Source organism: Dromiciops gliroides, chromosome 1 (assembly GCF_019393635.1).
Source record: "Dromiciops gliroides isolate mDroGli1 chromosome 1, mDroGli1.pri, whole genome shotgun sequence".
Classification (NCBI taxonomy): domain Eukaryota; kingdom Metazoa; phylum Chordata; class Mammalia; order Microbiotheria; family Microbiotheriidae; genus Dromiciops; species Dromiciops gliroides.
Window position 1 is genome coordinate 705852493 of NC_057861.1, and position 27916 is coordinate 705880408.

A 27916-nucleotide genomic window follows, 5' to 3' on the forward strand; every position below is an offset into this window, starting at 1 on the left:
TGAATCCCCAAAATAAAATCAAAAGTCAATGCTGGGGAACAGCTAGGTGGCACAGTGGATAAAGCACCAGCCCTGGATTCAGGAGGCCCTGAGTTCAAATGTGGCCTTAGACACGACACTTACTAGCTGTGTGACCCCTGGGCAAGTCACTTAACCCTCATTGCCCTACCAAAAAAAAAGTCAATGCTGCAAAGTTACAAAGAAGCATGATTCAAAAGAAGAGGTAAGCAGACACTCCTAACCTACCCCTTTTCAGAGGTGGGAGACCCACAAGTATTGTACATCATATATATTTTTAAACTTTTACAATGTATTGACCAGTTAAGCTGATTTTTTTTCCTCTTTTTTAAAGAAATACTATTTGTTACATGTGATGGCTTTTTGCGGAAGGGGTCCTGGTGATTTTTTTTTTTTTTTAAAGACCTAAGAACTTAATTTAAATTTTCAAGTTGCAGGAAGGAAGTAGACACAGATTATCTTCTTAGTGTAGCAAAAATATCTTACAGATAGCACAAACCTAAGATGCCAAGGAAGAAAGGTACTTCATAACTCACCTGGTTACCCACTTTCTAGAGGGGGTGGGATCAGTGTCTACAGCTCCTGACTCAGCTCAGTATTCTTTCCACTGTACCACAGTGCTTGTTTTCATTTTTTCAACTTGGTTCATGGTTTTTCCCCCTGGTGATTCTTTAAAAGATAGTTTAGTTTTAATGGAAAACAGACAACCATTAAAATTTGTTACTTTATTTTTTTGTTTGTTTCAGTACAAGGATGTGGTGTAGTGCATGCAAATGTACAAATCAACACTACATGATTTTGGGGATGAGGTTGCTTATTCAGCTATCAGTCTGTATCCCCGTATGGCCCAAGTACAAACAAATAAGCTTCCAGCTTTTGAGATCAGTTACCTGAATGCCAAGAGGATAAGTCTACCACATTGACCACAATGACACAGACCTAAAAGGTATACTTTAGTGTCTTAGCAAAAATACACTGAGCTACATGTACAGTAAGTATTCTAGATTAGCGTATTAAACAGGAAAAATACAAGGCATTAATGCAGAGAAACCCACTTTTATCTGATGTATAAAACCAAAATGTGTCTAACACATTCTCCAATCTTGAAAAAGCTAAAACCAGCCCCTCTGGCTCCACACAAATCTCTGGTTCAGAGATGACACTGTCTTGGCTCAGATGGCTTACGAGGGGTGGAATATCACGTGAAAGGCAAGGGCCTCAAGCTAATCCGTGGCCCATCACCCTTCAACCTTGTGCTAGCATGGTAGTGGATTTTAAGAGCAGTAATGGATAGGGAGAAGGATCAGTCCCAAAGAATTCTGGTCCTCAGATACCCCTATATTCCCATCACATGAATATGGTTCCAGAAGAACTTAGCTTTGGAGTAATATTGTTCCTGTGAGAAAATGGATTTGTTTTATTTAGTACATTCAATAAACTCAGTCTAAAATGTTCCCTCTAAATGTCTCTTAGTGCTCTTGGAAATTCAGCGACTGTCACCAGTGTGACTGATTTCTGGGGTAAATTTAGTCAATTACTTTTGATATAAATTACCAACTAAAGCAGCCCTCTCCAAGGAAAAACAGCATCTTTAATTCTAACAGAATTAAACTTGAAGTTTCTATGAAGAAACTCTTTCTCTCAATCACAAAGAAATGATCATCTAAGATGGGTGAGCATGTCATTTGAAGAGTCCTGGCAATGCTGTCAGCCTAAACATAAGTAATCAAACACTGGAAATCAGAAAGGCCCTTTGAGAAGGTTTACTTGGCCCTGTCCACAATTTAAGTAATATACAACTGAAACCTGATTAACACAGTAACAATTACTCAGCTGCTGCTTTGTTCCCAAAACCACTTAATTACATTTGTGTTGTTCACCCATCCCAACTTTCCTCTGCCCCATTCATTCATACACACACACACACACACACACACACACACACACACACACACGACTTCACTGATAAAATCACAAGGCAAAAAGTGCCTTTTCTTCCCATTTCTAATCCTTTTCATTGTCCACTACAGTCAGAATGTGCTGAACTTTACAATAGTCTGAACAGCTTCAAGATACCTTTTAAAAAATTCCTAGAAGAGATTCCATGATAGACATAGTGAGCAACAGTCACTCACTAAAAAGACAAATTATTTTTGTCATCTTTTGAAAAGAACCAAAAGAACAGAAACAGGAAACTGGTTCAGACCAAAGTGGTAACGGGTACATGATTTTTAGCCAGTAATGACAATTTTACTGCCAGAACTCTGCTCCAAATGTGGCAATAGCTCCAGTTCTTGAGAGGGCCATGCTAAATTTAACCCTTAAAAGTTACTTGGGTTCTGTTCTTAAGAACTAAACCTGACTTAAGGGAGGAATGCTCAGAGCTGACGAATCTGTCCCAAAAGACATCTCAGCTTTTCCTCTGCTTCAAGAAAATACTCCTTTCCCATAAGTGCTAAAAGAGGCATAAGTATTAAGGGAGCGGTTTTTCCAAAGTTCCATGGCAAGGATTCCCAAAGAATACCTACGTCATCGTTATATCAGCCATTACATGTAAAGAAAGTTTTAGGGTTTTGTTTCCTCAAGTTTACCCCCCCATGCCTTCAAACAAGCAGCAGCCAACTGTTGTTGGGGGCTAAACTGACTTGCTGACATTAGGATGTGCAAGCCACTTTGGGTTCAGAAACAAGGAGGAAGGGTAAGGCCTAGAGAGGAATTTTAACATTCCACTGCTCACTCCTCATTCCTACTTCCCCCAAAAAAACATTTCCACCAAATCCCCTAAAAAGAGAACAGTTGAGTCCAATATTTGTCTCTAATATCATTCAACAACTACAACGTTGGACACAGGCCATACCGCTAGGGATTTGGCCTGCCCTTCAACAGCTGGGCTCTAGGAAGCTACATGATGGGACTTTAATCTGACCTATTCCCATTAAGATCACAGACGTCTGCCTCAGCATACCAGGGTTTGCTCATGGCTTAGTGGAAGGCCAGTTTTTAAGGCTGCCCTGTAATACTGCATAATGATTAAAAGAGAAGTAACAAAAGTGACCTGTGTGACCTTCGCTAGCTCCACTCTGGCCCCCACAGACCTGCATAGCATTTAGTTAACAATTCTGTGGTGACTCTATTAAATCCCTTCTTTAAGGAAAAAAACAAGAACAGGAAAACAGCAACTGAATGCTTATTTTCCTGTTCAAGGACCCCTTTTTGTTAAGTTAGTGGAAACACCTCAGTAAAAGTGCATAGCATAAAATTGCAGATTCCCTTTCATAACTTTGTGCACCTTAAGTTGTCCCAACTTTAAGCCCCACCAACCATTCCTCCCATTCTCATCCTGCCTAGCGAGCACCCTGTTGCAGGTGGTATTCCTGTGCTTGCTTCCATCAGTTAGTTTTCTCTTTCTGCTTGACTAATGCACGCTTCAGTTCCTTCAAGTTTTCAGTCAACACTTCCACCTCATCCAAACGGCCACACTGCTTAGCATCAAAAATGTATGCCTTGATATTGTCAATCTGCTGGAGAAGCAGCTCTTCCTCTATAAGCTCTTCTCCCTCAGCCTCACTGTCATCCACATCAAAGGGATTGGTGGAGACTGGCTCCTCAAAGGGGTTGCCAGGATTGGGAGGGCTGGAATGCTTTTGATAAGGAAGCTCATCCACTTCAAAGGGGTTGAGAATGGAGCCATCTGCATCACCAGTGGGTTCATCTTCCTCATCTTCAAAAGGATTATATTCTTTTTTAACACTGGGGACGGCTGAATGAGGTGAGGAACCTCCATGAGAAACATCTTCAGCAAATGGGTTAAAGCCTTCATCTCCAGGAGTAGAGACGTCTTCCCCTTCAAAGGGGTTCAAGGAAGCTGCCTCATTTTGATGTACTCCAGTGTTCTGCTGTAGTATCTCCTGACCTAGCATAGCAAACACAGGTTTCTCTTTATTTGGCTCCTGGCCTGAGTTGGGAGAAGGGCTCTTAAGAGGCACATTACTTTGGACTAAAGAAGGACCCAGATCCAAAATATGTGGTATCCGGTTCTGAGGTTCCATCCCAGATTCTAGTTGAAAGAGCCTGTCTTTGAAGTCTAAAGAACGAGTCCGTGAGTGCTGAGAGATTACCTGGGACTGCTCCCTCTCCCACTCTTTCTCCCGAAGCACCTGCAGCTGCTCTCTTTGCAGATCTTCCTCTTCTGCCTGCTTTCGAGACAGTTCAATGGCCTTCTCTGTCTGCTGCTGGTCATACTCATCCTGCAGCTGGCGTAGGTTCTCCTGAAGCATGCGCACTTCATCAACCCGGCTAGCTGCCTTGGCCTGCTTAATGAATGATGTGATGTTGTGGATCTGCTGCAGGAGGGGGTCTGATTCCTCACTTGGGCCTGGCCCACTGGACATGGGGAGCCAGCCCTCTGCTTTCCTCACAGTACCCTTCTGGACAAAAGGCTCTTCTCCATTCACTGCGCCTCGGGAAACCAATTCTTTCTGCCTCTCTTCCGATCTTCGCTGTAATTCTAGGGCAGCCTAAAAAATCCAAATACAAGAAACAAACTAAGTCCTGCACCAGGGGTTTCCACAGGCTATCACACTAGACTACACCACTGAGGCTTCTACCAGTTCGACAGTTTCTATATACAAGTGAATCACAGTAATGGTCTCTAAAAGAAGTTCAGAATTTGAGGAAGAAGAAAATTACTACATTTATCCTGATGTATTTCTAGGGACTGAGAAGGCAAGGGGAGAGAACAGGAATAGGTTAAAACAACAACCACCCACAAACTGGAGAACAGGAAAACAAAGAGTTAAAGCACAAGCCTGACTAACCCCCATAACTGGCTTCACCTGTCTTTCCATGATCAGTTTCCTTTCGATTTCCTGCTTCCTTTTCTTTTTCAATTCTTCATACTGTTCTTTGGTTGGCAGTGACATCAAACCAAGTAACTTTTCCTGCAAAGAATCACAGATTCCTTTGAAATTAAATTATTTGGCTGAACATTAATACTTAGCTGCAAGGGACCTTAGATTCTGAATACAAGGCATAGCCTCCCTTAGACCATACAGGGAATCCAAAGACATTAATGATATCGATAGATGGAAAGAAAACATCTAATCCTTAAATATTTACTTCCAAATAGAGAAGTCTTTTCCTTACAAAACCATACAAACCATACATAGGCTACTTCTCTTTCAAAAAGCTTTTTGAAATAAATTATTAAAACTCTATACTTCTACTCACAATTAAGACTTTTTCGTCAGTGAACTCCCCAGAGAATGGTTAAAATACTTCTGTCTCAGGAAGAACAGCCACACTGATGAAGAAACATTTAGCAATAAAATGCCTGAACACAGCTTTGCTAAGAGTAGGGCTTTACCTGTACAAAAAGCGTAGCTGAATATCTTATCATTCTCTGGAGCTGCAAAGCTCTGGGATGTGGCTGAGGCTCCTGGTTCAAGCCTAGTGTTAAAATCTTCTTACTGAATTAAAATAAACACATCAATGTCATGTGCTTCACCATCAATGAAAACACAATGGCAGGAGCTTATTTTGCAAAGAGTGACTGAAGAAGTGAAGGAGGGAACCAATAATGACATCAGACATTCCACCCTTGGAAAACAGTATCAGATATAGAGACACCAAAAACACACACACACACACACACACACACACACACACACACACACACACGAAGCCTGATGAAGCTGTCCCAGTTCTCCCAATGAACAGCTGAGTCCCTCTACAGCTTATAGGCTCTTTGCTTCCTGACAGCAAAACCCCAGGGTATGTAGGAGCCATTCTTTAAAAGCTAAACAGCACTCTTGTTTTTTTTGGTTTTTGGCGGGGCAATGGGGGTTAAGCGACTTGCCCAGTGTCACACAGCAGGCAAGTGTCAAGTGTCTGAGGCTGGATTTGAACTCGGGTACTCCTGAATCCAGGGCCAGTGCTCTATCCACTGCGCCACCTAGCTGCCCCATGGCCATTTGTATTTTAAGAGTGCTGTTTAAGGGGGCGGCTAGGTGGCGCAGTGGACAGAGCACTGGCCCTGGATTCAGGAGTACCCGAGTTCAAATCCGGCCTCAGACACTTGACACTTGCCTGCTGTGTGACACTGGGCAAGTCGCTTAACCCCCATTGCCTCACTAAAAAAAAAAAATACAAATGGCCCAAATTTCACTGGAAGCTGCCAAGACATGAAAGCATAAAAGTGCTTATACTGCCCACATTTCCAGTACACAGTCAAAAACCATTAAAGTGTTTCCTTTCATTGGCCTCATAACGTTTAATTAAATGCAGAACACTGTCCATGCAGACCAGCTACTCAATTATGGTCTAAGTGTCTCATTTTCAACCCCTCCCTCCAAACAGTCCTTACCTTAAAGCATCTATTAACTCATATACTTTCTGTACTTCTACTCGGAGGTCATTAGCATGTTCCAGACTATAGGTTGTCTCCCCAGCACTGAGGAGAAAGCATACATTCATCTGCATTAGATCATATCTTGTCAACAAAAAAACTACAATTAAAAAAAAAATCAGAGTTAACATCACAAAATGAACCACAGCAAGGATAATTTCAAGGTGAAAGTGGTGTTTCAAGACCTTCTATATAAGATAGTGTTTATTTCTTTGCTGAAAAGGAAATAATGACTAATTATTTCAGAAGGGAGTCTTCAGTTTATAACCCCTAGTACAATATTAGGCCTTAAAACAAAATCCATTAAAACAAAATTCAAGTGATCTGGTTTGAGTTCAAAGGATCTTATCCAAATCCCAATTTTACAGATGAAGAAACTGAGTCTCAGAGAAGTTAAATAAGTTTTCTAAGGGCTTATACTGTTACATAAGGCAAAGCAAAAGAAAGATTCCAGATCTCCTGAATGCCTTACAATGCCAATACATCACATTGTCCCCCTTTACTCCTAGTTAAGCTAAAGCTAGCTGATTATACCATGTCCTATAAGATGTGTGGGGAGATGCTTTAAACAAGTTAGCTTAATAAGATTTAAAAGAAATTGGAATTTTACCTTTTAAAGGCTACCCAGCCTAGAAATAGAAGCCTAATCAGAGCAATGCAAATTCTAAATATTGTCCATGCTATTAGTAAGAAATAGTAGGGTAGGTGGAAAGAGTGCTGGCCTGAAATCCAGACACCTGCATTAGAATCCCAGTCGATATTAACTAGTGGTGTGATCCTGAGTTAAGTCACTTAACATCTCTTTTTCTCATATGTAATATTGAGAATAATACCAGTATTAATATCATAGCGGGGATGGTGCAGTGGCTAAAGCACTAGGCTTGGAATCAGGAAAACTCTCTTTCCAAGTTCAAATTTGGCCTCAGACACTTATTAGCCCTATGACCCTGGACAAGTCATTTTACCCTCTGCCCAAGTTCCTCATCTGATGAGCTAGAGAAGGAAATGGCAAACCACTGCAGTGTCTTTGCCAAGAAAACCCCAAATGGGGTCACAAAGAGTTGGACATACCTGAAATGACTGAATAAAAACAAAATATCTCATGATTGTTGTGAAAAAACTATTTTGGAAGACTTAAAAGGCTATATAAGTGTAAATTAATTAGCAGAGCTGAAAACGTTGTGGAGATGGACATTATTAATCTAACCTCTTGCCTAATTTTAAAGAAGCCCCTCTCCAACCTCCCTAGCAGGCAGTTACCTGACCTGTCCTTGGATAATTCTACTAAAGAGAAGCTCACTACATAGAAAAATAGTTCGTTCTAGAGCAGGTCAGCTCTCATTAATTATCAAGAGGGAAGATCTACCTCCCTATGATTTTTACCACTAATTTTAGTTCTTTCCACTGGAGTCTTGAAGAACAAATCAACTCTTTTCCACATGATAGCCCTTCAGATAACTGAAGACAATCATCATGCCTCCTTAAGTCTGTTCTTTCCCAGGCTAAATCTCCCAAGTTCTTCCAAATGTCTCTTATATGGCATGGTTTTTAGAGGCGTAGCCATTCTGGCTGCCCACCTATTTGTTAATACAGAAAAAGAAATACATTTCAAAGATCTCTCAGCTGATGCAACCTTGAAAATGGCTACTCAGCTACTACTTGCTGAATTTCTGCTGAGCAAACTAAAAAAGGCTGAAGCTTTCTCTCATTTTATTGCCTATGGGGCAAAGCTAACTTTTTTTTAAAGATGTGTTTTTAGACTTATAAATAAATCTGTTTAATGGCCTATAATTTCCTGATGTGATTGAGTGAACTGAGAATTAGGTATCCTGAGTCTTAGTCCCAGCTCTTCCTCTCTCTGAGCCTCAGTTTCCTCCTCTTTACAATAATGGGGTTAACACTGATGTCATTTGACATTCTGAGTCTTTTATACTTGCAAAATGGCCTTTGTGATCTTTGTGACCTAAGAACTCTTTTTTTCAGTTCTCCAAAGACATTTGTCACTAGAAAGTCAATCTAAAGGGATCAAAAAAACTCATCCATACTTATTTTGTTCCTTCAGAAAGGGAAGACTAGGGAAAACCAGGGATAGGTGTCAAGGGACCTGGGCAAGGAAAAAGTGAAGAACTGTGACAAGAAAGAAAAAGGAAGACTTGGGATCAGAACTGGTGAAAAGTCCCAGGGCTTAAGATGCTCCCAGGGGTGAAGAAAAAGGGGGCGGGGGTAGGTGGTGAATAATGAAGGCAGAACAACATTCCTAATCTCATTACCTCTCATTCCTTCTTCTCCCTGCACCCTTTCCTCCTCTTACCAATCACTCCAACAGACAAGGCAAGAGGAAAAGAAAGCACAATGGTGGGTAGCAAGGAGAAAGAAGGCTATGTCAGGCTGTGCCTTTTCTCCTATCATTTGTTGCCAGAGAGTGTCTCTGAGGGACTAAAAAGGCTATAGCAACAGAGAGGGGAAAGAGGCAAGAGACCCTGATGGCAATAAGAAAGCAGAGGAGCTCCTATGCTGGTCCAACACATAAAACTGGCCATAGAGGATTGACTACACTTAACCTGACTGATTTTCTTTATGTGTGGAACATGGCCATGGATTTGTTTACATAGTTATTTGATATCATGAAAGAAGGAAGGTGTATACTTCAAACTCAAGTAAATACTAGTTCTTAATCTTTATCATATTTGTAGGCAAATAACTTCACTTCTAAAGGCCTCAATTTTCCTATCTGTAAAATGAAGAATTTGGAGTAAATGACCCCTAAGCACTCTTATAGCTTTATTTTTTTTTATAGCTTTAACATTCATGAGCCATTCTATACTGTAATACTCCCCTGTGACAAATTAATTGTATGTGCTCTTTTTTTAATTTCCTTATAAAGTTTGGGGGTTTTTTCCATAATACTGAACTCTAGTATAGAAAACCCAAAATGCACCATTTTACCAACATACAAAATGGATAACAAAATGGCTTACTTCAGTGATGCTGCCATTTTAATGTACTCAGGAGCTTTCTGTTCAACTTTCTCCATACAAATTCGTAGTTTCTGAAAAAGGGGAAAAAAGAGGGGGAAATAGCATTTTTACATTGCAAGAAACATTTACTTACAAATAGATCTAGTTCAAGATGCTAAGACATGCCAATTTCACCCATGATGGAATGCAAAGGCCATTTCTTTATCAACTGATTCAACAGGGGAGAAAAAGAGAAGAGGAGGGGATTTGTGTCCCTGAGTAAAGCAGAGATGAGTCAGGTGATAAACCAGTTTGTTCAGCATCACAGAAGAGCTGATTCCTTCACTTTTCTTTGACAACAACTGCTCCCAGTGCTCTTGTCTGCCCTGAAGCAGGAAGATCTCAGAAAGAAATTACAGAATCCTTGTTCATCTTTTTTTCAGACAAAAGTAAAAGTCTGAGTTATTATTTACAGGGGGAGAAAGAGTTGGGTTAAAAAAATAACAGAAGTAATCAAGTCCATACAAAAGATAGGGACTGGCCAATTTCCTTCTCTGACCCCTCCCCCCCCAAAAAGGGAAATCTGCAGCTCAGTATAGTGATTAATACAGCATTTTTACCCACAAGGATTTCAAAACGTTTTCCATGCAAAAACACAAACTCTAGAACGAGAAGTGCAACTACTGGCAGATGGACTTCAGCTCTCCCTGTGCCAAAGGGTGGGACAAATGGGGAAGATCATACCACATACTTGTCTGCTACTGGAATTATTAGTGACCTCAGGACATGAGGTATGTGGGCACCCTTAAACATGACAAGCCCAGCATCTCATAATCAGTGTTCCTCAATGTCTGCCCATTACCAGGGACATTTCCCCAGAACCAAACCTCCATCCAGCCAAGCCTTTGGTCCTCATCCTTCTTATTCCCATGCATCCCCACCATCCCACCATTTCTCACTGTCACCAATACATTCACTTTCCTTTTCATTTCACAAGCTGGAAACAGTGAGTGAGGAAAACCAGGATGCTGCAATACATCCAAAAGCCTAACTGGGAGATCTGGAATAACTTGGAGAGGAACCTGCTGCTTAAAGAATATGGGCATACTCCAGTATCCATTTGGCACACAGCCCCAAGAAAGTGAGCAATGTTCCACACCTCATAAAGCTTCACAATGTCAGGAGTGTGCTCCTTCTCATCAATCTGCTGCTCTCTCTTAAGCAAGGCATCTTTACAATGTCCACAGCAGCGGATCCGCTCATCATCCTTCTCATCCAGTACGGAGCTAACACTGCTCACGCTACTGATGCTGCCCCTTCGAGAACCATGGACACTATTGGGTGACTGGTTGGGGCTGGTATGGGAGGTCAAGGAGGCCTCTTTGCTGGCACTGGTGAGCTTGCCTAGAAATATACAAACCACAGGTAATTCAGTAATGAACCTAAATCCCATTTCCCCTTCTCCCATCTCATTAAGTTTCAGACTTGTACATTCAGATTTGGGACCTGAAATTTTTCCAAGTAGTTCAATTACAATAAACCAAAAGTACTGTTCAAATCCAGTCTCCGCACTTCAGCTTTTGTGATAAACTTTATGGGGATTATAGGCTAAAATTGTGCCTAGTTCCCCACTGTCTACTGAATAAAATCCATAAATAAACTCAGTCTTGCATTCAAGGTCCTCTCTGATCATCTTAATATACTTTCCAGCCTTATCTCCTTCTACTCTACATGGCAATCAAAATGAACTATTCAGTATTCACTGAATATTCCTTATACTTTCCTACCTCCTCTCTTTTGCTCATACTGTTTTTAACTAATGGAATACTCTTCTCATCTCAGGGACAAAATTCTAGCCCTTCTTCAAGAACCATCTCAAATACCACCTTCTTAAAGTTTCCCTTAATCACCACCCTCCTTACTCTCAGTTTAAAGTAAACTGAACCCAATACTACTTTGTTCCTCTAATGAAACTCATTACAGTCCATCTAGTACAATCATGTCTCTCTCTATGTCTTTATCTCCCTGACCCTAGAGGGTAGGAAGCATTTCTCATTCATTTTTCCCCAGCAGAGTGACTTGCAGCATAAGCATAGTAGGACCTCAATAAATGTATATATTGAACAAATAAATGGGGAATAGTTTTCCTTTAAAGTCAAGAAAGCTCAAGAAAGGTAGATACTCTGTCTCAGAAAGAAGAGTGTAAGTATGAGGATAGAACATGGGTAGGATGAACCAGAAGGCTACTCCTCTCATGAAATTCTCACGTTCTCTTCTCCTACCATTAACAAAGGTCAAGGTACGCTCTTGCAAATTATACACAAAGGAAAGAGCAGCAGTGTTTGATTAATCACTGTGATATTATAACCTAACTTTCCAGAAAATGCCATTCTATTCTTTGCTATTTTTATCTGGCAAGCGTTCCTGATCCTAATGGCAATTACCAGGATCAAAATGACAAAGCCAAGCTCTTAAATCTGTACAACCAATGTCAAGGCTCTAAACATGAAGTGTACTCTGTGAGGTGGAGCCCCCCATGAAGCTCAGTCTGAGGGCCAAAACTCTATACCATCATCTTAACTGCAACAACGGACAACAAAAACACCTCATCCATTCCATGTTACCTACTTGCCAAGGGAAGGCTGATCAGCTCCATACACTTCTTGCACATGATTGATCCACAAAGGCGGCAATGGTGACGGCGGTTTCGGATGCTGAACTTATTTCCACAGTCAGGGCAGAAAGGAACATCCTGATCATTGACCCATGGCACAACCGACTTTTCTATTGCTTTTATGGAAAAGCAAAAACACAGATGACATCCTTGAAACTGATTTGGTCAGAGAGTCAAATACATATGACAAATGAACTTGGAAAACATTATGAACCCACCTCTTACTTTAGCCGATTCAGTATTTGTTCTGTCAAAGGCCGTAAGCTATCAGAGAAAATTATTCCAGATGCAAAGTCAGGTAATGAGCATACTTTAATTAAGACAATCATTACAGAAGAATTAGAATAATTCAACTGTCCTCAGATTTCTATCTGTAATCTATAACCAAATAATCAAAAAATAATTCCGTTCAACAGATTCAAGTGGCCTCTAGGGTCAGCTCTATGTCACATGAAGCCAGAGAGTAACCCTTTCCCATAACACTTCCTACCACCCCTATACGCCTCCATTTCTCAGCTGGCAAATTGAGACTATCTTCTCTTCATTTCCCCTCCCAAAAAAAACCACAAGGATTTTTGCATAGAGATTGCAATAATGCCTCTATACACCCTCAGGCCAATAGTCCCCATAGTGGAAAATAAAGTGATTTTTAGGAAATAAAGTAAAATGGGTCCAACGATAGACAGTATATGTATCATCCAAGGAAGAGCCTATATCCAGGGAAGCTCATCACCAAACAAGCTGCAAGTGATGATTTATTGTTTTTTGGTTACAGCAACACCTGTAACCCATCTAGTAAGCTGTAGAAAAGTTGGTATCTGGCCTGGTGAAGTGAGCATTCACACAGATGAGATCAGAGTACTAAAATAAGGCAAAATGGCATCAGACAAGAGCTCACATCAAACAACAGCATGGTCTGTGTATAAATGTGTCATGCATGATAAAATAGTCCTCACAGAAAAAAAGTTCCTAATTCCAAAGGCTTTTTTTTTTTGGGGGGGGGGGGAGAACCTTCAGACAAAATTATATAATATGCCCTATTACAGAGTTATACATTGGGACACCTAAGGAAAAGCAACTGGGAAAGTTAAAAAGCTTTTTAATCAAAAGTCTGTCATTAGTGATAGTTCTAGACACAAAACAGAAAAAAGAAGATGAAGTCTTTTAAATCTGTCTACATGGAAGGGACCTAAGTTGAATCCCCTCATTCTGTACACAAAGCAACTGAATTAATAAGGTCATTTAAATCATTAAGGTCACAAAGCTAGCTGGTGATAGACCCAAGGCTAGAACCCATATCCCCTGATTTCTAGTCCAGTACTCCTAGTATTCTTTCCATTATGCCATGTTCACATTGCTGCATGCATCAAATCTTTTAGCAAAATCAGCCTATTCTTTACCATGTGACCCTGGACAAATCACTTAACCTCTCTACCTCTCTGCCTCAGTTATCTCACCTGTAAAATGGGCATAGAAATAGCACCTATCTTATAGAATTGTTGCAAGGCTCCAGTGAAATTATATATACATACACACACACACACACACACACACACACACACATATACATACACATATACATATGTATATTATATATACAAATATACAAATATGTATATGTATATATAAAATTGTGGATATTAAAGCATTTTATTGATGTTAGCTAGTATCATCATTATCATCATTGCTAAACTCCAGTGATTGTGTATTATCATCTTCTTGAATTTAAAGTGAAATATTTATACATTTGCATCAGTCACACAAATCATACATTTGCGTGTTATTAATTTTTCCTTGCCTTTATTTACCAAATCTACATATATAATTGCCAAAAAAAATCAGGAGAAAATTTTTACCTTTTCCAACCTGATTATTAATTTATTGACTTCAACAACATAGTGGTCAATCCTGGCAGCACGGTGTTTTTTGAAGTCAGAAAGATGACTTCTCACAGCACCTAAGGGACAAGAAGAAAAATACTTTGTAAATTTTCTAATTAATCTGCAGAGCTCTGTACCAATTATATATAGGGAGCTACTCATTCCTTTACACTGTATTTACTACCTACCCCAATTCCAATGAAATTTTAAAGGCAGACCAAAAAGAATCTAGATTTTTAGAAATATTTAAATTGAAAACAGGACATCCACTCTAAACTGATTAGCTCCCATGATACATTCTTAACCCTACATTCAAAGAGGGTTTTTCAACAGTTTGGCCCCAACCTCCTATCCAACCTCATCATCTATTATTTCCAACACAAACTCTGCTGTCGGACAAGCTAGGTTGATCACTGCTTGGTTCACTCCCCCAGCCTAGAATTTGTCCATGATTTATTTTAAGCACCCCTCCATGATGTTTCCCCTGACTGCTCTAAGTTATAATGAAACCTCCCTTCCAAAAGTTCTTCCTCCTTTAACCTCTTGGTAGCAATCATTTCACCCCTTATCATATGCTGAGTTGTATGACTAAGGATTAACTACCTAAACCCAGAGGCAGCACAGTACACAGTGTGCTGCACTTAGAATCAAGAAGACCTGGACTCAAATTCCATAGATCTGAAATTTACTAGCTGGGAGACCACTCACTGAGCTGCCTTGGTTTCTTCATCTGTGACATGGAGATAATAACACCTGTGGTAGAAACTTCACAGGGCTGTTATAAGTTCAAAGGAGAATTATGCAAAACACCTTAAGAGCCTTGAAGTTATATAAATGCCACCACTATTATCACCATTTCCCCAACTTCAGTATGAGCTAATTTAGGTTATGCTCACTCAAGTTATATTTTCTTTAGTGAATATCAACTTCTGGAGCACAAAGCATGTCTAGTTTTCCACATAATAATCACAAGCCAAACTGTCAACTACCTAGTAAGATTTCACATGGATACAATTTTGTATTGGGGTTTCTGTTGAGCTGTTTTAGGCTTCCAAGTCTGACTTATCTCAGAATAGGTTTTCACACACACACACACACACACACACACACACACACACACACACACACACACACACACACCCCCCTCTAAAATTTCTATCCTCATTTGCACTCTAATCTACAATTTTACAATTCAGAATAATACCTCCTGTGGTACAATATAAGTGGGAAGCATACTAATAATAACCAACATTAATTATTATATGCTATATCACTGTGGCTACTTCAGCTCAGTGAAGTTGAACTCATTTGAAAAACAATCGGTAGCTATATTGTAATTAAGCATCTCAGTAAAAAGCAACACTAGTTACTCCCTCAGTTTACTGGAATAAGGCCTATACTTACCCAGTTCCTGTGGTTCCCACATGTATGGATCTACCCCTCCATAGCTGAAAGATTCATATCCTTGTGTCCCAGATTCTGACCGATCATCTTCTCTTTTCAACAACTTATTCTTTGCTTTCTTAGCCTTTTGGACCAGACCTTAGAAAAAAATGAACCAAGTAACACAAGTAAATTCCTAAAGCCCATGTAATGAGATTCAATCGTTTTGATGACAACCTCTGAAAAAAGTCATATTTTTAAATCATTTTGCCTTATAATATTAATAAGATCAATAAGTATTCCAATAGGATCAGAAAAGGGAGAGACTGAACAACACATCGTTACATAAAGATGAGTGATCTGTCAGCATTTTCTTTACAGCATTCTATTTACAAATACATATTATTTGGCAGTATAAAAAAATTAAACTTTGCTTAACTACATTAGGAATTTTTCTGGCCGAAATTAAAGTCTAAAATATAGTGATAAATAAATATGTTGAAATGAATTTATTAGGAGTACTAAACAAAATGAGCACTTAATGTTGATTTCCAGTGCTAAGAGATGAAATCTTTACTAATGTACTAAAGTGCTTTGTACCCTTTAGAGTTCTTGCTTTGATCCATTCCAAAAATACAAAGCCTCTCTATACATACTAAACATAAGGACATACACTTGCCTTCAAAAACTTGATATTTTCTAAGACTTTTCTCCAAATAAGGACCTAGATCTAAGCTAAATCCTTTCAATAAGATTAAAAAAAAAAAGCAAAACTGCTTATTATTTCCTCCATGAATCCTTCCCCAATCTCCCCATGCCTAGCCACAAGTAATCTGTCCCTTCTCTGAATTATAGAAATTTGGATGTCCCTTACTGAAATTTCATAATCTATCTTGTATTTTCTTTATATACACATCTGTCTCGATGAACTTGACTGCATACTTTACATGGGCATACCACAGTTTCATTTACCTTTGTATTCCCCATAATACCTCACTAGCATAGTATTCTATACAAAATAGACACTCAATATATATTGGTCTTCTGAATAAATAAACCAATAATTAATATGCCAACACTATTGCAGTTAGAGATATTGTTCAAAAGCTCAAATAAAAAATCCTACGTCCATCACTTTGTTTAAAAACAATTTCCTCGAAATTGTGGAGCATGTGTGAACAGAGGATGAGAACTATCTTTGCATGTGGCAGAAAAAATAAAATACCTCATACATTAAAAAAAAAAAAAGGGAAAAAAAAACAATTTCCTCTTGGTGATTATAATTGATAGCTACTTAAATGGTTATTTTAAAATAAAATGATAAGATTAATATAATTATCCCAGTAACATTAGAAAATGTTTTGGGACCGTATATTAAGGGTGACAAATGGGGTGCAGCCCATCTCCATAGGTCTAGATGTTTTACAAGAAAACATTCAGCAAAACATTAGCATTTCTGAAGCCTGCACAAAGGTAGCTATAAACTGATTGTCTGGTAAGCTAGATATGACTGATGATGGCATAGAAACTTCTTTGTTGAAACAGTGATGCTAATCAAACAGTCATCCCAATTATTAGTCATTCTAGGGTATTTTTTCAAATAGGTGGAAAAATGAGACCTACAAAAGCTAAATAAAGCTGTTTTAAAAATATTGTGGTCATCCTTAAACGAGGAAAAGGTTACAGCCGAAATGAACAAAAAGTTGCAAGGCAGAAGACTGGAAATATTAATGTACTTCACAAACATGGCTAGATGGCACCTCTGACAGACTGTACCATTTACCTTCTACTGAGTGTCACTGATGTACTTCCTGGAAAACTTCTCAAAATGGGCGTGGCCCTCATCAGGAAGCTAGTTAATTAGCTAATTCTACCATATTTTTTAAAAATAATCTTTTCTGAAATAACTGAGGCCAACCTCAACTCTCAACTACACCTTCCCCTCTTTAAGCAAAATTATCATTCTGAAAATAACTAGGTCCATGGTAATAAATCAAAACCCAAAGACCCATACTACAAGGAAGTTCTCTTCATTAATAACTGATGTTAGTTAGCCATACAACTTTTCCCTGAATTCCAGGTGTACCAGATCCAAAATTGGCTCTTTTTGGTTCAATTTCTATTATGCTTCCACCTCTTTAAATTAGCATTATGAACTCTCTGCTATGAAGAAGGAATGTGGAATATTTTGACAAGTCTTTCCTTAGTCTTTGGTGTCATATTTTCAAAATGTTATTGTTAGCTTCTAAAATTGGAACACTTGTCAACTTAGGTCAGTACAAAGATCATCCTTTCCATTCTACAAAAGACTCCCTGGGACCCCTGTAAGGGACTTCATAAATTAACCTTTTAACTATATAAAAATTAAAACCCAAAAATGGGAAAATGAAGGTAATTTTAAGGACTCCCCAGGGTTCCTTTAAAAGGAATTTCTAATTTCATCTATTTTAAGTGAATCATCTAAAACACATTGTAGATATAAACACACTTTTTTTAAAGGGCAGAATATAAATGAAACCATCTTAAGCATTTTTTTTCTTTTTTGCCTAACCTCCCCTCCACAAAATTATTGGGAGCTCTGAATAAATTTTATCAAAAATGACACTAGGAGGTAGACAGATGTTATTAAAGAATAAATCTTAGTGATAGTCTAATATATAACCCTAGACCTAATTCATACCATCACTGACAAGTGAATGAATATTATAAAAGTATCTGTTATATCAAGTTATCAAAAACTAGTAACATACATACATCGCTACTTACTACATCTTTGCAGAGAATAGAAGTACACACTGTAAATTGGCATTGAAGACCCTGAACCAAAATCGCCACATTAAAGAAGTTACTAATCACATTATTTTCAAACTTTTTTTCCCCCTAGTAACTCTAGTTCTGCTCTTTCTAGTGAAGTCAAAATATGCTTCATGATCCCAAGCAATACTTTCTGTTTTGGACATTTTAACAATATGGTGGTCAATATACAGTTAGGGAAAGGATGGGGATAGAGAAGTCAGTGAATTCATAGGTATAAGAAGCTCCTGGTCAGAAGCCTCCTCTAGCAGTACCTTCTCCGGCACCTTCTCTGCCAACTTCTAGACTTAAGAGTAACCCAGAGCACTGAAATTAACTGACTTGCCCCTCTCCCCTCTCTCCAGCCCAGTAGGTATCAGAGATGAGACTTGACCCCAGGTGTACTGGCTTCAAGGCCAATTTTCTATGCCCTATGCCATGCTGCCTCTCTATTCTAAGGAATATATTTGCTTTTCCCCCATTTCCATCACAACCCTATCTTTCCTCCCTTCACCCAACAGCACCCTGTGCAGAATCTTATAAAAATAAAGACTAGAATTATCATCTCTTTTCTTCTTGTGTGAAAGCTACCAGTGATTAAAATAAGGTTTGCTGGTTCATTAGGAAAGTGGGAAAAATCTCAAATGGAAGAGAAATGCCACTCTCTAGCAACCCTCTTGGGTGTCTATAAAACCCAAGGTAATGGCAGCTGATGTCTGTAAACTAATCTGATGAAAACAAAGTCTCTGATGTGAAAAAGCAAAGCGTTATCTCTCTCTCACTGTCCAACAGTCCAAAGAAAACAGAGTCCATGCTTACTTTTTATCTGCCCTTTGACATCCCTGTCCTCACTGGAGTGTTCTTCTTCATAATGTGACTGAAGCTGATAAAAAGACTGTAGATCCTTTAAGCACAGAGGGCAGAGAAAGCCCTCCCTCACTTCCCCAGGATCATCAAGAGATGCCATAATGGTCTTATCACTTCTAAATGACCATGAACTGCATGTCAAGAAGCAAGCATGAAATCTCAGTGGTATAAGTTGTCTGGTGGCATTAGCTTAAAGAAGCAGATGGTGGGGAAGAGCATTATTCCTGAGATGAGTGGCTTCTTGTCAGCAATAAAAAGAATCCTGAAAAATAAATAGGGAAAAAAGCTAGGTCAGACAGATTCACTGAACTTGAAATTTTTCTTTCTACCTGTAATACTTTAGTAATACTTGGCATTTGCTGAATTAGAATTCATAATAAGAGTGATTTCTGAAAGCTCTACAGCAAAGACTCCCTACATATCCAAAAGACCCCAGTAAACAAATATATGACCCTGATCTACATAAGTGGTTCTAAAACTTTTTGGCCTGAAGATCCCTTTATACTTTAAAAACTGAGGACCCCAAAGAGCTTTTGTTTATGTGTTATTTACTGTGTTTAGAAATTAAAAAGTCGACACTTGACACTTACTGTGTGACCCTAGGCAAGTCACTTAACCCTCATCATTGCCCTGCCCCATCCTAAAAAAGAAAAAAGAAATGAAAAAGTCTTATTATTATGAAAGTAGTTTTGACCTCAAGTATCCCCTCAAAAGGTTTTGGGGATCCCCCAGCAGTACTTAGATCACACTTTTGAGAACCATTGATCTGGACTATATCTGGTCCTTGACCCCCCCCCCAAAAAAAAGGCTCCTCCAATAAGAAAGATTCTTAAAGAAGCTAAAGAAATTGAAACTTCAAAAGAAAAGATAAAACCAGAATAAAATCTACAACACTCACTCTAATAGCTTGTGCTGTCCTTCCTGATAATTTGTTTTTAATGTCTTAAAATCACATAATTTCAGTTGAAAGAGACCTCGAAGGTTACTATCGAGCCCAGCTCATTACCTGAAGCCAATGTTTCCTCTAGTTTTCCTCCCTAATAAGTGAAGAGTTCCAGGGAAGGGAAGGGGGGTGGGCTGCTTCTGAGGCAGGTATTCCCCAGAGAAATCCTTCCAGAAATTTTCCCTTTTATTGACCTAAAACCTACCCATGGACAACGTTAACTCGGGCAGATTCCCAACCCGCCCGGAAGAAAGCCATTAGCCCGGGATAAACTTAAGCAAAGTCATTGCACAAAAGACTGGGCATTTCCCTACAAGACCCTGATGTCACAAACGCTCAGCTTAATGGGAAGGATACGCCGGACCTTGGCTTGGTCTGCATCCCCCTCAAGGACAGACATTGGGAGGAACCCCCTCCTCCAGACGAGAAGGCAGCGCCAACACAGAGGAGCCCCCTCCCCATCTTCCACCCCCAGCCCCGAGCTACCTGCCGAGGACCCCATTGGTTAACGTCTAACACAACCGGACTCATCTCTCAGCCACAGCTTCATGCCACTTTCAAGGGACCCGACGCCCCCAGACCCACGGCCCCCAAACACCTCGTCCCCCGCCCACCTCCCCAGGAGACGCCTATCTCGTGCTCCAGCACACTGGCGACCACCCGCCAGCGCTCGGCACGGCGCCTGGCACACAGGAGGCGCTTAATAAATGCTGACTGATGGACTGCCCCCTCTCAACCCACCCCCCAACACCCCATTTCCTCTCACAACCTACGGACCCAACCTCCCACACACCCAGCCCACGGCCCCCTCCACCAGCCACACACTTCCCTATACACACCTAGCCCACAATCCCACCACACACCCCGGCGCCGACACGCCCCCTCCCCTTTCTCCTCCCCGAGTTCCCCTCCCCCTCCCTCCAGCCTCACCTCCCGCCCCCCCCCCCCGCGGGCCCCTCCTCCCTCTCGGGGAGGGGGCCGCAGGCCGGAGCCCGAACGGCCCACGATACAATGCGGGGAAGGAGGAAGAGGTGCACTCAGTACCGCTGCGGGCGGGTGGGGGGTCTCCAGCGAGGGCCCGTGCCGCTGACAAGGCCGGGCGCCTCGCCCCTCCTCCGCCACTCTCCCCTTCACTGGGCTTCAGCGGCCATCACGCATCCATCCTTCCGGCCCTCGGCAAAGGAGCCTGCGCCGCGCAGGGCAAGCACGCATTTATCGAGCACCGAGTTATCGATTCACGGGGGGGGGGGGGGGGGGGGGAGTAGATGGAGGGGGCGGAGCAAATGGGGACCAAATCTGCGCAGGCGCCACAGGAGAATGGGAGACAGGGGAGGAGGCGAGGAGGTAGGAGAAGAAGAGGGAAACCAAGCTATGGAAATAAAGAGGATGCTTGGTGACTTGTCCCTGGGCTAGTGATCTTAGCTCCAGAGCAGGAAGGGAATGCAAAAGCCAGCCAGTCCAACTTCATTTTACAGATGGGGAAATTGTGTATCTATCTACACACGGGATCATATGGTTATTGATTATGTAGTTCTATAATTACATATAGGTGTTTATGGTTATATGTGTAGTTATATACAGTTATTATATATAAGTATGTAGCTCTATATAGTTACATAGTCGTACTTATAGTTTTATAATTATATATAGGTGTGTAAGGTTATATATAATTATATAGTTATATCATTGTAGTTATATATAGTTCTATAATTATATACAGGTATGTAGCTATACATGTAGTTATTGTAACGATTGGAATGACTCCACCTGCTGGAGACTTACTGTAGGAAAGCTCCGCCATGAGAAGGCGCCTGAGGGCAAGACATGTGGCTTTTCTTTGGCATCCCTGACGTTTGCTTGTGGGAGGAAGAGGAGGCGAGCTTGTGCTCTCCCTCTTTTTTGCCAGGACTCTCTTGGAGAGTGGAGCAGGAGAACTGTAGCTCCCCAAGATAGATAGATGAATCTAGACCTTTCTCTCTCTTCACCAAATTCTTATTCTCCTTAATAAATGCTTAAAAATCTAAATTCTTGGTAAAACATATAATTTATTAGTGACCACTCATTAAATCTTTTAGACAGACTAGCTAGAATTTTAGCCCCTTACATTATATAACTAAACATAGGTATGTGGTTATAGTTATATGTACTTATAGACATATAGTTAAAGATCCTTCTCATTATATATATTTATATATATATAATATCATATATTTATAGTTATATAGTTATATGTAAGTATATGGTTATACATGTAGTTATAAATATATTATTGTAGTTAGAGTTATATAGTTATACAAATATATAGGGTTATAGTTATATATAGATATATAGTTATTTATAGTTATACAGTTTTGTATAGTTCTATATATGTAGTTATCATTATATATTTAATTACATAGTTGTAGTTATATAGTTTTATATATATATTTTTACATGTGAAGTTATATAATTATATATAGTCCTATAAGTATATAGCTATTTGTAGTGACTTATTCAGTCAGTTCCAACTCTTTGTGACTTGATTTGGGGTTTTCTTGGCAAAGATACTTGTCATTCCTTGTCTAGCTCATTTTACAGATGAGGAAACTGAGGCAAAAAGAATTAAGTGACTTGCCCAGGGTCACACAACTAGTAAATTCTGAGGCCAGATTTGAATTCAGGAAGATGAGTTTTCCTTATTCTAAGCCTAGTGCTCTATCTACTGCACCAACTAGCTGCCCCATATATATAGTTATGTAGTAGTTATATAGATATGTAATTATAGTTATATAATTGTGTAATTATTTGTAGTTATATATATTTATATTTATGGTTCTATAGTTATTTAATTAGATGTAGTTATATATAGTTGTACAGTAATAGTTATATAGTAGTAGTTATATATAGTTATGTAGTTACATAGTTATATAAATACATTGGTATATGTAGGTATATAGTTATGTATAATTATGTAGTTTTAGTTACATAATTATGGTTTTTATAGTTATATAAGTATATTTGTTATATAGTTTTATATATAGTTATAACTATATATAGATATATACTTATACATAGTTATATACACATATATAATATTACATATGTACTTATGTATTTATAAATACATATATAATTATAGATATATCATTTTATATAGTTATGGCTTTATTTATATAGCTGTATATGTATAAGTTCATATATAAAACTCTGTGTGTTTGTATATACACACACTGGTCAGTTTCATTTCTGGCCTAAAGTCTCACAAATTCAACTCCATCTTTCCCCTTTTGGAAGATCTTTCTGGGCCACTCTGGGCTCTACATCCTATGACCTTGGGCTCCTGTAACCCCTAGTGAACAACCCCTGAATCACTATAACTGATCAGAAGCTGTTTGTCCTTCCCTGAACAGAGACCTCTATGTCAGATCTTTTTCCTTTTACCCAGATCTAGGAACATCAGCTCAAGGGAGACCCTGTCCATTTCAGTGTCCTTTCTGGGACACCTTTCCACTTTTAAACCCGGGCTAGACAGACATCAAATGGCTTCCCAGACTCACATTCTCCTACAAGGTAAAGAAGACAGCTTCTTTTCACAGTAGTTAGCTCACTGGACCTGGAGTCAGGAAGATCTGATTTCAAATCCCACCTCAGACACTTAAAAACTGTGTGACCCTGGGTAAGTCAGTTAACACCTGCCTACTTCTGTTTCTTCATCTATAAAATGAGGATAATATTTATAACTACCTCCCAGTGTTGATGTGAAGCTCAAATGAGATAATATTTGTAAAGTATTTTGCAAACCTTAAAGCACTATATAAATGCTAGCAATTATTTTTGCCATTATTGCAATACCCCACATAATTCATGTATATATTTGTATATAATTCTTGCCTGTAATAAAGAAAAGAACCTTTTCTTTGCAGTAACCTAGTGTAAGACTAGTGCAGGATGGAATTTTCATTCTATTACTTATTGCCTTGTGACCTTGGACAAAGCCACATCCTTTTGCCATTAAAATGTGGAGGTTGGATGAGTTGGGAAGAAATATGATGGAATGGATAAGGCACTAGACTTGGAGTCAGGAAGATCTGGGTTAAAATACTGTCTTAACTGTATGAGCTAGGGCATATTTCTTACTCTCTCCGTGCCTCGGTTTCCTCATCTGTAAAAGGAACTTGATGTCTCATCTATGATTTCTATGCCTGTGCTATGATGTTTAAAGGTCCCTTGAGTCTCTTGACTCTATACTCTTTGGAATCAGGACTTCTAGAAAGCATACCTCCCATTCACCGCATCCTCCAAAATGTAAATAGAAGAATTTTAAGACACATAACAGCAGGCTAAATGAAGAAGCCCTGATTGTCAATGTCTCGGGGGTGTGCATCATTATCCAAATCTATCTCAGGCAGCATAAAGCCTTTTGGCACAAGGCGAGAGTTGCTAAGTGGGAAAAACAATGTTCTATGTAAATTCAACTGGAAGGCTTACAAGCACATTATGTTCATCCCTATGGCATCTTGCCATCTCCAGTATTGAGGAGAAGAAGCATGATGCACCTGCCATCTTCTCTTGTAGTGTACAGGCTGTATTAGTTCCACCAGGATTGGGCCATGGTGATGCCTGATGAATGGTAATGTCCAAGGTGATGAAGGTGATGAAACTACTCACTGGCTGTTAAGAAAATATGCAAGAGAACCTGTTGGGAAATCATGTCTTGGTGTAGCTGAAAAGGAAGAACCCCTTGAAGTTTTTAGACATACAAAGATGGGAGGGGACATTGGAGCTTTGGCAAAGCCTCTGAAACAATAACCAAAAGTCATCTTTTCTAGGTCAATGCAAAGGCAATCTTGGGGAGCAACAAGGCATCAAGAAGAGCCTTTACAACAAAACAAAATAAAACAAAACTCTTACAAGAAAGAGGAATCCTTCCCTACTATAGAAATTTTACCTAGTGGTCTGCATTCTAGAAATGCTTTCCTCTCTCCATCTACCTGCTGAAGATCTACTTGTGCTTCATGACACCTCCTCCATGAAACCTTCCATGATTATCCTCTGCCCAGATGTGGTTCTCCTTCCTCCAGTCTTCCGCAGAACTTCCTCTGACCCTCTCTAGTGTACATATTACATTCTTTCTTATAGTATGAGATAATCTATGTATTGTTTTTGCAAACGTTAAAGCTACATGAATACTAATTATTATATGGATATAAATTTTGCCCCGCTTTTCATATTTTAAGCTCCTCAAATGCAGAGATATATCTTGCTTCTCATCATCAACATTATCACCAATAATAACAACCACCATTTATTAAGCACCTACTATGCACCAGACACTGTGATATGCTCCGGGGATACAAAGAAAGGCAGAAACACAGTCCCTGCCACCAAGGAACTTATATTATAATCAGGAGGAGACATGCAAACAACGGTGTGTATGAAGATATATATACAGTATAAATGGAAGGTAATCTTAGGGAAGGTACTCTCCTTGTTTCTTCACCCCATCCCTGGTAGAGGTGCCCAGGATTTGCACAAAATAGTCATTCAGTAAATGTTTGCTAGAATTGAAATGAAAGAATAATTCACAATGTAGAGAGAAATCAATGCTGCTAGCCTATATGGTAATGATAATGATTACAAAAATTTACAGAGCATTTTAAAGTTTGCAAAATACAAACAACCAGCCACCCAAAGCCTTCCCTGATAGCTCTCGTTCAGAGGACTTTCTCCCCTCAAATGACCAAATATATACATATCCTTTTATATGTTACATCTCCTCAAGTAGAATTTAAGCACCAGAAGGGCAGGTATTATTTCTGTTTTATTGTATCTCCGAGGCCACGGACACCATCTTGAAATAGTGAACACTCAATAAATGCCGGTTTGATTAGATTTCTCATTTTCTCATAACTCATAGTATCACAGGGAGATAATTCCTTTAAAGATAAAGTGAACTTGATTCTGTGGTTTTCATTGGCTTGTACTTTGTTCCTATAAGTCTTATCATGTGGGTAATCCTTCCAGTGGTAAAGATCACACAACCCATCCATGCCTTCTCATCCTATTCAACACATTTTTCTTTAAATCCTCTACAGGGGATGCCACTCAACCTGCTGGGAACCTTTCTCTAGAAGGTTTGTTCATGGGTTGACTGGTTTTGTAGATACTAAAAGGGCATCCAGTTGCCCATTGGTTAGTCCTTGCTTTATATAAATAGCCTGCTGACTTTTCCAGTCATACATAGCTGATCATATCCTTTACTCCACCTCTCCTGAACAATTACTCATTGGTAAAGTGCTACAGCTTACTCATCCCCATCATTCCTTTCCAAGGACCATTGGGAATGACCTCTAACCTTAATTCTTCAGAAACTGTGGTATTCCGTGATACAGCCATAGAGCATCACCTTAAGAATATTTTATGATCTTCTGCTTTTAAATTTGCTTTGGCCAGCCTTGAGCAAGTCACTAGATCTCTCTAAGTCTTAGTTTCCTTATCTATAAAGTGGGAAGAATAATTGCTTTTCTCACAGAAGGGTTGCAAGGATCAAGCAAGATAATGCTATGAAAGGATTTTTTAAAAATAAAGTTATGTCATGAAAGTAACAGGATTTTCATGAACAAAGGTAATATTTTTGTTATTTCTTCTACTAATATTAGTATCGTTTCTTCCCATGAGCTCAGTCTAGAGAAAGACCAGAGGCCAAAGGACAAGAAAACAACATCATGGATTTATAGCTGAAAAGAAACTTAAGGGTCATCTAGTCTAATTCCTGCTGGGATTATAGATTATAAATCAAAACATCAGTGAAGAAGCATCAATTATCCATCTGCTATATTCTAGGAACTGAAAATGCAAAGACATAAACATCTCTGCCTTCAAGATACTCACTTTCATTAGAGGACATAACATACGTGTATATAAATATGCCCAAAATAAATAAGAGGTATTTTAGGGGGGAAGGAACAAACAAATAGGGATCAAAAAGGCCTCATAGAGAATGTGGTACTCAAGGAAAACACAGGAGTTCTTGGAGGCAAAAGTGAGGACGAAACACATTCTTGGCTTGAGTCTAGTCAGTGTAAAAACACAGAGAAAGAGGGATGGAGTATGATGTATAAGAAGCTTAATTTCGATGGATCACAGAGTGTGTGGAGAGGTTTAGAAACAGAATAAAGCTGGAAAGGTTGGAGCCAAGTTATAAAGGGCTTTAAATGTCAAACAGAAGTGTTGATGCTTGATTCTAGAGGTAATGGGAAACTACTGGAGTTTATTGAGTAGGGAAGTGGAAATCACTTTGGCCATTGTACATAGCATAGATTAGAGAGAAGACAAACTTGAAGAAGGAAGGCTAATCACAAAGCTGTTGCAGTAGTCTAAGTGATGGTCTGCACTAGAGTGGTGGCCATGGAGTATACAGAAGAGGATGGAAGCAAGAGTATGCTGGGGGTAGAATTGACAAGACTTGATTAGATGACTCCAGGGTTCAGAATCTATGTGATAAGCAATCAGAAAGAAAGAATTCAAGTATGGAGGAGCCACAGTCAGAATCACACACAATCTAGCAGCCACCACTCTAAGGGAACAACGATATTCTGCAATGATATTGCAGAAAGGAAAGACTTACAGATGAAAATAATTTATCTAGCAAAACTGATCATAATCTTACTGGGAGAAATTGATGTCCCTTCTGAACCCCCCCCCCCCAACTCCAGAAAGTTCAGTTATTGTCTGAGATAAGCCCAAGGGAACAAAAATAATGGAAATAAACTCTTTTGTCTAGCTAAGCAAAGAACCACACCTAGATAAGCCCAAGGGAACAAAAATAATGGAAATAAACTCTTTTGTCTAGCTAAGCAAAGAACCACACCTAGATACTGGATTTTCCCCTTCAGCTCGGGCCTTTTGCATACCACTCTCAAGTCATGTCAATCAATGGAACTGAATGAAGCTAACGAATTAGCTTAAATCAATGTATAATGATCTGCCTCTAAAGAGGATAAAACCCTTGGCCAC

At 39.4% G+C, this 27916-nt stretch overlaps 1 protein-coding gene across 2 annotated transcripts; it reads right to left on the minus strand.

Annotated features, from left to right (window-relative positions):
* Nucleotides 1-728: 728 nt before the first annotated feature.
* On the minus strand, nucleotides 729-21102 carry RBSN (rabenosyn, RAB effector). Of its 2 annotated transcripts, XM_043972490.1 has the most exons (13): nucleotides 20966-21102; nucleotides 19569-19618; nucleotides 18931-19240; nucleotides 15340-15477; nucleotides 13912-14012; nucleotides 12274-12319; nucleotides 12010-12171; nucleotides 10541-10785; nucleotides 9403-9473; nucleotides 6383-6469; nucleotides 5384-5486; nucleotides 4854-4958; nucleotides 729-4535 (listed from the first exon to the last, which is right to left on the minus strand). In XM_043972490.1, the coding sequence occupies exons 3-13, from the start codon at nucleotides 19076-19078 to the stop codon at nucleotides 3408-3410; spliced, it is 2334 nt and encodes a 777-aa protein (XP_043828425.1). In that variant the 5' UTR covers nucleotides 19079-19240; nucleotides 19569-19618; nucleotides 20966-21102; the 3' UTR covers nucleotides 729-3407. The 2 variants fall into 2 exon arrangements, with proteins under 2 accessions (XP_043828425.1, XP_043828502.1); XM_043972567.1 differs by lacking the exon at nucleotides 19569-19618.
* Between the last annotated feature and the right edge of the window lie 6814 nt (nucleotides 21103-27916).